The 15,266-nt window shown below is 46.8% G+C and overlaps 1 protein-coding gene across 2 annotated transcripts in view; it reads right to left on the reverse strand.

Moving 5' to 3' along the window:
• MED14 (mediator complex subunit 14) overlaps positions 1-15,266 on the reverse strand; it is a 162,200-nt gene that overhangs the window by 113,949 nt on the left and 32,985 nt on the right. For both annotated transcript variants that reach the window (XM_072286352.1, XM_072286351.1), the window contains 3 exons: positions 12,628-12,735; positions 5,293-5,336; positions 4,808-4,896 (listed from right to left, as the gene is read on the reverse strand). In XM_072286352.1, the coding sequence (XP_072142453.1) occupies positions 4,808-4,896; positions 5,293-5,336; positions 12,628-12,735 (241 nt within the window). The remainder of the gene's footprint in view (positions 1-4,807; positions 4,897-5,292; positions 5,337-12,627; positions 12,736-15,266) is intronic.

The following is a 15,266-nucleotide window of genomic DNA, read 5'->3' on the forward strand; positions in this document are numbered from 1 at the left end:
GACGCCTCTCTCCGACTTCTCCCTTCGAACCGCGAACGCTCAAAATATAACGCCTCTCGCTGCCTGTACTGCTCGCGTCTTCATTCAAGGTCTACTGTATACCGTCGAATTCGTCGTGCTGCCCACTTGTTCCCATGACATCATATTAGGCTGGGACTTCCTTGCAAATAATAACGCCGTTATTGACTGTTGTCACGCCGAACTCGAACTTTCTGCACTTTCCGACGTCGAGCCTATCGAATACGACCCGTCCAGTGTTAAACTGTTTGTTTCCGAAGACAATTCCGTCCCTTACCGAGTTTCCGCCTCTGAGCGCCGTGTCATTGACCACCAGGTTGCTGACATGCTCAAGCGTGGCGTTGTGCAGCCTTCCAACAGTCCCTGGGCATCACCGGTCATCCTCGTTAAGAAAAAGGATGGCTCTATTCGATTCTGCGTCGACTACCGACGTCTGAACAAGATAACGCGCAAGGACGTTTACCCGTTACCGCGCATCGACGACGCCCTCGACTGTTTGCAGGGAGCTGAGTTCTTCTCCTCGCTGGATTTACGTTCCGGATACTGGCAAGTCCCCTTGGCACCATCTAATCGACCTAAAAAAGCATTTGTAACACCTGATGGATTGTACGAATTCATCGTAATGCCTTTTGGCCTGTGCAACGCTCCAGCCACTTTTGAGAGAATGATGGATAATATTTTACGCGGCCTCAAATGGAACACATGTTTATGCTACCTGGATGACGTAGTTGTCTTTTCCGCTGATTTCCGAACCCATCTCAGCCGTCTCGAGCAAGTTCTCAAATGCCTTACTGACGCGGGACTTCAACTTAACTTAAAAAAATGTCGTTTCGGCGCCCGAAAGCTCACTATTCTTGGCCATGTTGTATCACGAGACGGCGCCCTTCCGGATCCAGCCAAGCTCCGCGCTGTCACCGACTTTCCGCAACCAAAGAAGTTAAAGGAGCTTCAAAGTTTCCTTGGTTTATGCTCATACTTCCGACGTTTCATTCGAAATTTCGCTTCCATAAGTGCACCCCTGACAGCCCTTCTAAGTGGCGGCAAAGAACTTTCCGCTTGGTCACCCGCCTGTGATGACGCCTTCACGAAATTACGCCGCCTGCTAACCTCGCCACCTATCCTCCGCCACTTCGATCCTGCAGCGCCCACAGAGGTCCACACCGATGCCAGCGGCGTTGGACTTGGCGCCGTACTCGCACAACGAAAAGCGGGCTTTGATGAATATGTCGTTGCCTACGCGAGCCGAACTCTGACAAAGGCCAAGGCTAATTACTCTGTTACAGAGAAAGAGTGTTTAGCCATTATTTGGGCCCTTGGAAAATTCCGTCCTTATTTGTATGGCCACGCTTTCGATGTCGTCACTGACCATCGCGCCCTTTGTTGGCTGTCTACCCTTAACCCTTTCGCTGTCGGACCTTTCTGGCCGTGACGCACCCCCAGTGTCGGCTTGGTTTCAGGGAGCGAGCATAACAGGGAATGAACATAGCAATTTATTTTTGATTATGATTGGTATACAAATAACATAGTCAATGCAATATGCACATTTTAATGTTCTGCAACTGTTATTAGTAAACATCATCATCATCGTCGGCCTGACTATAACATCCGTTCAACATCCGAATCTGACGATGCGGAACTCATCTCTTCGTTGCGTTAGACGCTGTCCGAGTCCAAATCCGAGCTCGGCTCGTATTCTGAATCGTAAGAGCCACCGCTCCAATGAACAGACGAAGGTCTCGAGCTGCTCGGCTATCCGAAAGTAACCGCGCGCAGGGAGGATGCGCTTTCAGTCGCCCGCGCAACGGAGATAAATGGGACGTTGTGTGATCAAGAAGAGGGAGATTGAAAAAGGCTAAAACAAAGTTCGAAGGGCTTTACGTTTACTGCTGCAAGTCGGAAGCGAGGGTGCGGCGAGAGAGCGAAAGCAGCAATCGAGTCACTCTTTTCGGAGAGGCAACAGCGGCGCGTGCGCCTGAACTTGACGCGCCGTAGCAGACACACCAACAGAAGGAAATAAAAACCTTCAAACCGGCGGAGATGGCAGAACAACCCTTGAACCCATAACCACACGTGCGCGACGCATGATCCAGCGAACGCGGAGCCCCGGCGCCACTCGGCAAAAAGAAAGGGGGGCGTGGCAGTCGCACCGTACTCTTCAATACGTGTATTAACACAGGCCGGGGCGAAAATACGAACTTGTAGGAAGAGTCAACAGATGGCGTGGCCAAGTCCGGGAGCGCCAGCTTTGCGCTCAGGCGCGAAATTTTGAACGCGCGATAGAGAACGTACCGGTACGTCAGTGACACTGTGGGGGCGAAGCGCGATGACGTACCGGTACGTCAGTGACAGTGAAAGGGTTAAAGACCCATCTGGCTGACTTGCTCGCTGGGCCCTTAAGCTACAGGAGTACGACATCCGCGTCTTCTACCGTTCCGGCCGCAAACACACGGACGCTGACGCCCTTTCTCGCTCACCGGTCTCCGCTGACTGCGCTTGCCTATCCGCCCTTGAGCCCACAGTTCCATCTCATGCACTGCGCAACATGCCGTCGGAGCAGCGCAAGGATCCCTGGATCAGTGCTCTCATCAGCATCCTTTCTGATCCATCCACCTCTTCACCATCTCGCGCTCTTCGCCGCCAGGCTACCCACTTCTGCATTCGCGACGGCCTTCTTTATCGTCGTAATTACCTCTCTGACGGTCGCAAGTGGCTTCTCGTGATACCCCGCCATCTCCGTGACCTTACCTGCGACGCTTTCCACGCAGACCCTCAGTGCGCACATGCCGGCCTTTTCAAGACCTATGCTCGACTACGCATCCGATTTTATTGGCGCGGCATGTATAACTACGTCAGAAAGTTCATTTGCTCCTGTGCTCAGTGCCAACACCGAAAATTACCTCCCGGACAAGTCTACCCGTCACAACCCCTTCCCTGCCCTCGTCGGCCCTTTGATCGTGTTGGTATAGATATCTACGGACCGCTACCCTCCACTCCAGCAGGCAACCGCTGGATTATTGTTGCAGTGGATCACTTGACCCGCTATGCTGAAACAGCTGCTCTGCCGACTGCCACCGCCCACGACGACGTTGCATCGTTTCTGTTACAACATTTCGTTCTTCGCCACGGCGCCCCTCGCGAACTTCTGAGCGATAGAGGCCGCGCCTTTCTTTCCGATGCTTTGAAGGCGCTACTCGACGAATGCCGAATCGTTCACCGCACCAGTACAGCGTACCATCCGCAAACTAACGGCATGACCGAGCGCTTCAACCGTACTCTTGGCGATATGCTCTCCATGTACGTCGCCTCTGATCATTCAAACTGGGACCAAGTTCTCCCTTTCGTGACGTATGCGTACAATACTGCGACCCAAGCAACTACTGGTTTTTCCCCTTACTTTCTCCTATACGGAAGAGAACCTTCTACTACTCTCGATACCATTCTGTCATATACACCTGACGCGTCCGAAAGTACTCCGCTATCTGAAGCTGCTCGTCATGCCGAGGAATGCCTCCAGCTTGCCCGCTCTTTTTCCACCGAGGACCAGTGGCAGCAGCAATCCCGTCAACCTGCCGGCCGTTCTGCACCAACTTTCTTGCCTGGCTCTCTCGTATGGCTTCGGGTACCCGCTACTACACCCGGCCTCTCCTCAAAACTTGTCGCAAAGTACCTAGGACCCTACCGCGTTCTCGAGCAAACGTCCTCCGTCAATTACATCGTAGAGCCCCTCACGCCATCGACGGACCTACGCCATCGCGGCCGCGAACTTGTCACCGTCTCTCGCATTAAGCCGTACTACGACCCAATAGTAGTCTCTTCGCCTTAAGCCGCCAGGATGGCGCCTTTTTTTGCGGAGGGCGATTGTAACGAAGAAAAGTAGCCGCCTGTGCCACAGCACCATCGCCACCGGCATGAGCTCGTGGTTGCTGTCTTTCACCGAACGCTTGTCACAGCTACCCGTTCGCGCCCGTTGCTAATAAATCTCCTAGCATTATTATTATTATTATTATTATTATTATTATTATTCACGATTTCTGTTTGCAGAGATGCCATCTGCACCTTTTGTTAGTGTTTCTCAGAGTTGCCATAAGCATTGTATAATCACTACGCATTTTTTTCTCTTTTTTATTGCTTTTCTGCAACTCATGTAACTATAACCCCATTCCCCTCTTTTAGTGATTGAGGGTATTGTATATAAGTACAGTGAGCACATGGATAACATGATTATTTGCACGGAAGGGGCTCTTCCTTCCTACTTCGTTTAAGCCACATAGGAAAGGAGGGCGCATGCTGTTCTGCTTGCTCCGGCTCAGTCTCGGTTCCCCACATCATTTCTCGTCATTTTTCATGGCATATGACATTTCGATAGCTAGCAACGCATCAAACCTTCACCTTTGGCTCAGGTTTGTCCAAAAAGCTGACTATGAGAGCGAGAAATTTTTTTTTTATAACCATCGCGCCATTTTTCAACTTCGAATTGCGGAAGGTTTTCCCCATTCAAATGCATAGGACTTTGCCGGCACCAACAGAGCAATTTGAATTATCCATCAATTCAAATTACAAGATTTCAAATTATTGGTATTTCACTGTACTCTATTGGGATTATTCAAATTATTGGGATTTCATTATAGCAAAAAGGGTTTTGCAACCTAGCTGCAACTGTTGGCTTCATTTCCTTTATGCATGTGATGAGCACATCATTCAGTACAAGAAAAGGTTGCTTAACTTTACCGGTAACTACTATTACAGGCAGCGGAGCAGGTGTTAATTGAAGTGACATTAATTGACTCACCTCCAGTATTGCACCACCAGGTTCTGTCCTGCCTTGTACTCCTCAACACGAACAAAATCGCCCAGTCGCTCCCGACACAACCGTATCAACTGACGTGGCAGGTTAGGTGGGTGGCAATGCAATGCAACAGTGCAACAAAACAATTACAAAATCATTGCTACATATACAATTGTTAAGCTCCAATTCAACTTGCATGCACAATCTTTTGTCCAATAGCACATCATGCATGAACAATTGCAATAGCATACACCTGTACTGGTGTGTGGCTACTAAGTTCATAATTAAAAATGCTATTAAACTGAACTAGGCAAAGTAAATGCACTTTTTTAGATCTATGCCTGCCTTATCCAAACATAGTCTGACAACAGAAATATTTGTGAACCTGAGTTTCACAGCTACAGAGAACATGCATCTTTCCCACTAAAGTGAGCTGCGCAAATAAATAAAAGAAAAAGAAGGTAAAGGTGTGCGGCAGGCAGTCTCACCTGAGAATGAATTACCTCCAACTGTAAACTAAGGCAAAAGGAGTCTGGTGAAGGTGTGTTAAGGCCTACGTTTGACAAGCTTTCTTCAAGCACTTTCCTACGAATACTAGTGTGGCAACCACAAGAGCAATAAAACATTCACATTGTGGTTAAAACAAAAACAGTCCACATAGAGAGTGAACATTGGATAAAGAACAAAACAGCAGAAAAGGTGTGCCGAGTATGTGACTAGTGATATTAGTAACTGCATTAGCTACAATGACCTGTTTACACAAAGTAATGAATACCTCTGCTTTGACGTGATATGCACAAACTTCTGTTTCAAGAGTCGCACCGAAGCAACGTAAACTAAATACAATTGATTTTCGCAAAGGGGAATGCAGAAGCGCTGCGGAAAAAGGAGACGTGGATGGGAAAGACGCTCGCTTGCAACTAAGTATATTTTCGGAGATAAACCACCAGGAAACGTTATTGCGCATGCGCTGTCATCGAGAATTGTCAAAAAAAAATTTTTTTTACATATAAAATTCGCCTAACAACTGGGCATGCATTACATCAATAATGACAACTATAGTGTAGGTGATAGCAACAAAAGCACGTGCATATTAATCATGTCAAACCAACTAGCCCGACAGCTTAGTATTCTAAACACAATTGGAGAGGCGCCGATTGTGCAGCTCAGCTGTGATTATTTCACACTTAGGTATCACTGTCAGAAAATTTGGGACTATGGCTGACTTGTGATAATTAAAACTACAAAAATTTTAATTCAAATAGAAGTCAAATTTGGTCAACCAGTTTGGTTTTAAATTAATTTTGAAACTCCTTAATTCAAACATTGCTCTCAACTATTTCAAGCCTTTGTATTACAAGGGTGGAGTCTTGCTGCCACAAACCGCCGATTAAAAGGCCCCTCACCAGGTCTGGCCATCTTGAGCTGACAAGCACCATGCATACAATGTGCGCTAACGATCATGTCTGCTATGTATTACATTGCTACGTACCGCGGAAGGAGCTGAAATTTCAAGCCGAACGTCACTTGCCATTCTCCTCGCGGGTGCCACACTCCAAGCTGGAGGAATGATGTATACGTGCTAGTGCGCCTACGTACGTGTGTCTTAGCTGTGATGTCGCTCTCAGACTCGTGACTTGGATGGATGGATGGAAAAACTTTATTTTCGTCAGAACGCATGTGCGGACGATTCCGTGCTAGATGGCCATCAGCTCATGGCTGACGGCGACCTGGGTGGCCCACTCCACGGCCCTGGTCTGGATGACCGGGTCTGAGCTGGCCAACACGGCCTCCCACTGCTCGCGAGAAGGATCACGCATAATATCCGCCGGTGGCGGCGCTATGCTACAGCTCCATAATATGTGGTCATAGGTGGCCAGTTCCTGGCACCATTTGCATTCCGGCTGAACGTCCGGGTAGATTTTGTTTAACACGTATGGGTTACTGATAGATCTCGTCTGCAATCTTCGCCAGATGCTTTCCTGCGCCTTCACCAATTGCTTGTCCGGTGGAGGGTAAATTCTCCGCTCAAGTTTGTAATGGTTAGTAATGTCGTGAAAGGACACCAGCCCATCTCTCGTGGACCTCCCTGGAACGTCCGGCTCACCTGCTCGGCTGACGAAACCTCGAGCATTCATGTGAGCCGCCTCGTTCCCAGGGTTCCCAGAGTGGGCCGGTACCCAGACAATTTCCACCTCCGTAGTCCCTCGCCCCGTGGCCCGATTTAGTAATCCTGCCGCTGTGACAGAGATTCTGCCCCTCGCCAAATTTCGGATGGCTGTTTTAGAGTCGCTGAAAATCAGGTCAGCTTCAGTATTACCTATAGCTAGCGCTATCGCCGCCTCCTCTGCAGTTTCTGAGGAGCGGGTTTTGACTGATCCAGAGGTGACTAAGCGTCCCCGCCCGTCCACCACCGCAACTGCAAATGCGTCCTTGTTCTTATACTCGGCGACATCTACGTAGACTGCCCCGTTGTACTTCCCGTACTTAGCATGTAAAGCTCTGGCTCTTGCCTTCCTACGGTTCTCGTGATGTATCGGATGCATATTTTTAGGTAAAGGTTTTATGTACAAGCCCTTGTGCATTTCTCGCTTCACCTGAATTTTCATGTCCCCAGCAGGAGGATCAACTCCAATGCCAATCCCTTCCAATATATCCCTCCCTACTTTCGTTTTGGAAAGTCTACTGAGTTGCATCGCCAAGTGTGCCTCCCGCAGTTCTTCCAAGGTGTTGTGCACCCCTAATCCCAGCAGCCTTTCGGTAGAAGTATTGTTAGGCAACCCAAGGGCCGCCTTATACGCCTGTCTAATCATAGCCTCCACCTTGCCTTTCTCCGTCGCGTCCATCTTCATATAAGGCGTCGCGTACACTATTCTACTGAGCACAAACGCCTGTACCAGCTTACACAAGTCTTGTTCCTTGACGCCTTGTTTACGATTGGCGATTCTCCTGATAAGTCTCACGGTAGCATTGACAGTATTTTTGAGCCTTTCCAAGGCCTCCCTATTCTTCCTGTTAGTCTGCAGATACAGCCCCAGGATCCTGATCGTTTGGACCTCAGCGACCGGTGCACCCCCCACTTTCACCTTCAGCGGTGGTGGCGGCACATAGTGCCTCGCATGTATCCCTCTTGGTTTATGCCTAAGCACAAAAAGCTCGGACTTGGGCTGAGAGCACGAGAGTCCTGCCTCGCCCGCTAGCTCCTCCACAATATCCACTGCCTGTTGTAAAGTTTCCTCCAATTGTGCGTCGCTTCCCCTTGTTACCCATAGTGTAATGTCATCCGCATAAAATGTATGTTTAAGTCCCGATATCATTGCCAGCCTGGGTGGTATCTTGATCAAGGCGAGATTAAACAAGAACGGCGATAAAACCGACCCTTGTGGTGTCCCCCTGCCCCCCAACGGGAAAGGATCCGATTTAAATTCTCCGACTACAATCTCCGCAGTCCTATCCTCCAGAAATGATCTGATGTATCGGAAGGTTCTACCCCCCGGTCCTATGTCCGATAGGTTCCTTAATATTGCCTCATGGGTGACATTGTCAAAGGCCTTTGTGAGGTCGAGCCCCAAGATAGCCTTGGTGCCCGTGCCGTACCCAGGATCAACCACGTCCTTTTTGAGCTGTATCATGACGTCCTGCGTTGATAAATTAGCCCTGAAGCCAATCATCGTTTTAGGTATCAACTCCTTGTCCTCCAGATAGCCCTGAAGCCTGTTGAGGACCACATGCTCCATCAATTTGGCCAAGCACGACGTCAGCGAGATGGGTCGAAGATTCTCAATACAGATCTTCTTCCCTGGTTTAGGAATAAATGTAATCCTAGCATGCTTCCACTCTGCCGGGATCTCCCCGGCCGCCCAATATTTGTTCATCAAGTCCGTGAGCGCCCCCACTGACTTGAAATCCAGGTTCCTCAGCATTTTATTAGTAACCCCGTCCGGACCCGCTGCCGACGTAGTACGAAGCTGCCCCATTGCAAACTCCACCTCCGCCACCGTAAAGTCCGCATCTAATTCGAAGTTTTCCTCTCCCGAGTAATCCGGTAAGAAACCGCCCGCCTCGCCGTTTATGTAACGACTTCGGAGTTCTTGAATGAACTCCCCAGTCGTGCCTTGATACTGATGAACTAACCTAGCCATTTGACCCTTCTGCGCCGATTTGGTTGCCGCCGGATCTAAAAGGTGCCTCAACAACTGCCATGTTTTTTTGCATCCGAATTGCCCATTCATCCTGTCACAAATCTGCCCCCATTGTTTGCTTTGCAAGTCCAACGTGTAGGTTTCAATTTCTCGTTCTAGCTTGGCCACCTTCCTACGGAGGACCCCATTATGCTTTTGTTTCTTCCATCTCCGAAGGAGACTCGCATGCGCTTCCCACATGTGTAACAGTCTAGAGTCCGCCGTAAAACCTTCCTCCACCGTCGGAACCTCTTCTGTGGTACCCTTCACGTCCTGCTTGAGCGCCTCAACCCAGGCTCCCAAGTCCTCGATTTCCCCGCTCACTGTGTTTTTCCTGACTTTCCGAAATCTGTCCCAATCCGTCACTCTAGGTCCTTTTACCCTGTCTTTGTGCTTAGCAGCACTAAATACCGTGGAAAGGATATAGTGATCACTGCCCAGTGGCTGTCCCGTATTTACCCACTTTGCATCCCTAATACCTTTAACAAATGTGAGGTCCGGAGAGGTGTCTGTGCTAACGCTGTTGCCTATCCTCGTGACTTGGAGAATTTTATTCAAGGCAACGTCTGTTATTTGTGCAATTCGTTGCTTCAATAGATGAATTAAGGTTTAAAGAGATAAGCAAACACACAAACTGAACGTCTGTGTGTATTTGTTTTACTTCACATCACACTGAGAGATGTACAGTGAAACCTCGTTATTACGAACACATTAACGAACTTTTCCTATTAACACACTTTTCAGAAAATCTCTGCTGACTTCTTATGGTTTCATTGTAAAAATATTTTAGTACTACGAACTTCAGAATACCTAACATTTCAGAATAACAATCGATATTAAATTTTAGTGTCATGTTAACAACGCCCGAGTACTACGAACTAATATTCCGAAATCTGGGGATTCTTAGATTTCTGTGGATGCTTCACGGCAGATGAAACAGTAGGCTAGCAGATGACAAGGCACAGAAAGTGGACGCCACGGCGCACGGGTTCAGAAAACCTGAGATGGCACTCAATAAAAAAACATGGGAGAGAATTTTTTTTTTCATCTATTGTGGAGGTGACGAGGCATTGGGTTTTGCGAGTGCATGTTCTGCCCAGGCACATGTCACCTAGCAACGAAGGGGCGTCTCTTCGTTCTTTCGCCCTTCTTTCTGCAGACGTACTTGCTACTTGCACAGAGAAATGTAACCTCCGTACTTGCAGTGATGCCACGGTCACACTCTGCACTTTCCAGACAGTGTCGTTTATGCAGGCTTGCGCTTTGGAATAATTCGGGTGACCGCCTCAAGTGAAACAGTCGCGGTGTTTAGAGCAAGGAATGTGAAACGCAAACAACAAGAAGCATTGCGCTTTGGAGGCGACATGGAGCTTCCTTTTTGTCAGTAGTTTTCCGAGTGTCAGCGTCTGATTTGCGCGTGTCACTTATCATACGGTGCTTCAGTGGTGCGTGAGGGTCTGGAATCTATGGAAAATAGCAACAGCGCGGGCTGAGAGCCAACAGCAACATTTTCGTGGATAGCTCAAATGGTGGCAACTTATGAACTGATGGGTGGAATGGTTAATTTTAGGACTTTCATTATAACAACCTTTCAGAATAATGAACTATTTTCAGTGGTCCCACATGATTCGTTATATCGAGATTTGACTGTTTGATCTTTCAGGGTTTTGCAGGAAAGCTCTTCGCCTGTCAACAGAGTGCTCGCAGTCTGGGGTGACGGAGTTTGATATATCCATTTTACGTCCGACCCCGATGCATCCGATTAAAAATACATGTGATTTTCCAGGTGATATAGAAAGTGTTTGATATATCGAGGTTTGATTTGATTTTGTATAGCAACTGATAATGACAATTCCTAACATATTTTAGTCATATAGGATAATTCAAATATTCAATAATTCAAAGAAAAATCTGCAGCCTCCCCGAGTTCTAACTTATGTTAATCAACTGTATCTTCATAGTCAAAATCTATGAAAAGTGTCTGCGCGCCTGTCAAAGTGCCAAAAACGCATATAAGCACTGCTACACCTCACACAATCCCACCCTGAAGAAGGAGCTGGCCGGGCTCCAAAACATCAGGTTTTAAAATGAATTTTGGTTGGAGTTTCCCTTCTTTTTAATTCAGGGTAGGTGAATGCATGAGCTGTACAGTGCTCACGGAATGAAACGCGACAGGGAACATTTAGTAGAACCCTGCATATGTGCAAAGTACTCAAGAGTACCATGTCATGTCACTAGGAATCTGGTCACCAAAGGTGACGTGGACTCCGATCTAACTGTATGCACCAAAATTACGTCAATGTGTCATGAACTGCAGCCGGTGGAAATGAAAGTATGCGCATTATTTAGGCCTAAATTGACGCGTTTCATTCCATGAGCACTGTACCTAATCAGCCACTTCAGGACACCTCAGCTTTCAAAAATAGAATTTTTGCTTTTCTGTGCTCTTGGCTAGACAATAAAGTTCATGCCAGCATTTAGAATACGGTGTAATCATTGCTATTGACACCTGTACTTAATTATAATTTTCTCGGGAACTGCATTTCACCCACTAACAACTTAAAGTTATCGCTCAGCGCAACACACACCTACATAGATTTGGAACTTACTCGAAGGTTATCGTTGATTCTATCTATTGTGTCGGTTGTCACTGAACCTTCTGTAATCTGATTGTATTCACAGCAAATTGTGTACTACTTTCTGAAAGGCACGCAGGCACCAGCGATTACGCTGAAACCTTCGACAAGTCATGTATAAAAGCCAACGCACTTGACCCGCAGATCAGATTTCGACAATCGCTAACTGTGCTTGCCACTATCATTGTGCTTTGAGTGTCACTTTCCTTACTGGGCACAGGGTCACTCAATAAAATGTTAGTTTCATGTATTTACAGTTCTGCTACACTGTGTTCATCACCACTATGATGTGACACTATAATCGACAAAAATTCTCTTTTCAAACCCTTTTCAAATCTGCGATGAAAAGGTGGTACAGGAACTTCGATGTGTAGCCACAACATGGTAGCTTTTGTTTTCTAGCCTTTTCTGGGTTACCAACTCTCCACTCACAGCAACACTGACTTTTTGGCATCTCAGAAGTGGCAATTACAAATCCAGCTTTATAAGAGTGTGCCTTCACAAACTCAGCATGAGAGAACTCACATAATGATAGTGCAGACAGTTTTAAGCTATGCACAAGGTGAAACAAACGAAAGACAGAATTTTCTACTGCCCAAGTTTTGCCAAATTGCTCTAGGATGCATACAGTTCAACATGCATTGCATAATTAAAGCTTGAAAATTTGGTGCCATGGCCCCTCTAAGAATATGTACACAGGGAATGATACAAAGCGTTTAAAGGCAACTGGCCAATAAAGCCTCACATGCTGCCTGATGAACCGCCAAAGTTGAGGCACCGCCTATGCAAGGAGCGAGAATTATCACCCCTTCCAGCACTGTGTCCACATTTGTGGATGTCACTTGTTTTAGCCAGTTCTGTCTAGTGGTGGCCAAGAAAAAGCAACAGACATGAAGAATTGTATGAATTGAACCTTAAGCCAACCAAGTTAAGTGCACTTCTTCACACAAGTTACCCAGCTAGATTGTTCTTATGGGTATTTTCTACAAATATAAGGCAAGGATACGTAGACAAGCATAGAGCTCGTGCAGAGGTTTTGCATGGTCCACCAGTCGAGCCTGGATAAGCTGGTGAATGAACTGCACTTGTAGTGGGTGCACCAGGGATCTGCAGTCTGCAATTAGGCACAACAGTTATGCCTAAATTTTTCTCATATGAGTGAAGCCTCAGAATGACTAATAGTAAGGATGGCAAAATATTGAATGCAAAAGCGGAAAAGAGCATAAAAGTCAAAGTAGCAGCACTAGATGGGTGAATGACATTAAGGACAAAAATGTAAAGAGAAACAGGAAAGTGTGTCTCTATGTTAAAGCTGTATAAAGAGCACATCGATGTTCACCTCTGTTGTTAGAGACAATCTACAGCCCTTGTCAAACGTACACAAGCTACTCCATGCCTTCACCATATATGTCGTTAGGCTGTGTGCTGCAGTTCCAGTAGCACTCCTCAGACTTTCGTTTCCTAGAGCCCTGCAACTTTTGGAATACAGCGGGAACTCCTTAAGCAACATGTATTCGGCATGACGGTCATAGGCAACGAAGCTTGTGCACTTTTGAAAAAGGCAGTACATGTAACAGCTAGTTTCACTGGACTAAAAAATTTAGGCCTTTTTACACAGCAATGCTCAGGTGGTATAGCGAGATCATGTAGAAGACTTGGTCTTCAAAGACCACACTTATGAATAGAACACAGGGCATTAGAAGTTAAGTTTTCAGGAATCTTATAAAAAATAAACTATACTCGTGTTTTAGTAGTTCCATGCAGCATTGCAGAAGCCACAGGCTTCTTCAAGCAATCAAAGGGGAGGGGGAGTAAACACATCTTAAAGGTGACTTTACGTGCCCTGTCACCTGCTAGCGGCAAGCACTGCAGTGCAGGTGGCGGCTGCACCTACTAAGACTGAAAATGCACAGCGAGATCAGCTGTTGGGATAGCAGCAGTAGAAAACTCATTCCATATTGGCTCCGACACCAAAAAGGCGTGCACCTTCAAGATATTTCGAGATATAGAAAAGAAGGAGGGTTGCAGACAAGGCGGAAGCGGAGGGTTCAAAAGAAGTACTCGGCCAGTGTCGCACACGATGATGGCGCCATCTCTTGATCTCTCTTGTAACGTCCACTTGTACACGGTGCACTTGCTGACATTTGCACCTGCTGCCATTTCCTTAATTAGAATGCATGCTCATTTACCGCACTCCTTTTGCACTGTTCCAAGCATGTTTAACACCAACTTATTCGTTCCTTTCGCATAAAAGAGCAGCTTGGAACGATACCACACATGCAAGACTGAACAGACCATTTTTACGCCCGAGAAGTGAGTCCTACCCAGAAGTGAGTCCTCCACAGTGTTGTGGCTGCGCCGATTACACGTATGAATTTTGCCACTGCCAACTTAATTAATTGTTAGTACTTTTAAATGCAAAGTGATGTCTGTACAGCGATGTTGAATTAATTTTTTTGTTCTCTGCACGTTTTCATTTGTACAAGTGGAGAACTCTATTTTCAGTGTCATAGAGCCTCAATAAATATTTTATTATAGAATGAAGCAAAATCACATAATAAATTGCTCTGTGACCTGCAGAGAAGTTTCCAAGTAAACATCTGCCGACAAGACCACTTGTCAAGGCCATTTAGTCGTCCAACGACTTCAGAACTGTGGCACTACATCTCGCTGCACAAGAGTCCGCACTCGGGGGTCACGTAGCCTTCGCTCTGCTGCACAGAACTACTGAAACAGAGTGTAAGTGCAATGCAAAAGCCCTGAGGGTCATCAGGCTCATGGTGCCAAGAGAACAGCTGAGCAAACATGGTGAGATATGTTTTCTTGGCCAAGTCACTCAGCTGCATGAATACAGTTTGTGTAGCTGAGACAGCAAACTTTTTCAAAGCTTAACTTTCAATACACTGCAGATAACCTACTGCCAGGGCCACGTCCAGGAATTATTTTCTGGAGGGGTTTTGCGGGCACAATGGTGACCATTTTGAAAGATTTCAATTCACTTACTTTCACATGTGACTCAAGCACATTGCATAAATATGATAACACAAATATAAGCACACATTGACATGTTTATATAATATAGACCCTTTTCTTGGCGACGATCCTGTGGGCGCCGCCATGTTTGATCACATCTTGCCGGGTTCATTGCTTACCCCAGCTACCTTCATTGCCTCTGTGTTTACAATGGATGTGCATGACGCTGGGTGGCTCAGCAAACCTCAGTTTCGGTGGATATCATAGATGGTGATTGAGTGAATGACACCAAGCTTTGGCCACAGCTTCAGAGGACATGAAAGCAGTTTCGGTGCTCATTACACCTCTTCCAAACGGCACGAGCAGCGTATATATGGTGCCTGTACTAAATTTGGGGCTAGAAGTGTATTCTAAGCCATCCAAACTTTTCGCTTATGAATTAAATCAGGAGCGGTGTGTTTTGCTCTTCGTTCCTTACTTGACAAACACTTTAAAAAAGCAACAGCTTGTCATGTTTTTGACCCAGTGAAATCCCTCAGTGCCCTCACTATCCGAGTGTTTATTTTCTGCCTAATCACAGGCAGGTGTGCCCAGTTGTGATAGATTTGTTCTTGGCACACAAGGGCTCAGAACACAGATGTTCTGTACTTTTGTCCTTGCTGAACACAAAGG

This window comes from Dermacentor andersoni, chromosome 2, assembly GCF_023375885.2.
Source record: "Dermacentor andersoni chromosome 2, qqDerAnde1_hic_scaffold, whole genome shotgun sequence".
NCBI classification, from domain to species: domain Eukaryota; kingdom Metazoa; phylum Arthropoda; class Arachnida; order Ixodida; family Ixodidae; genus Dermacentor; species Dermacentor andersoni.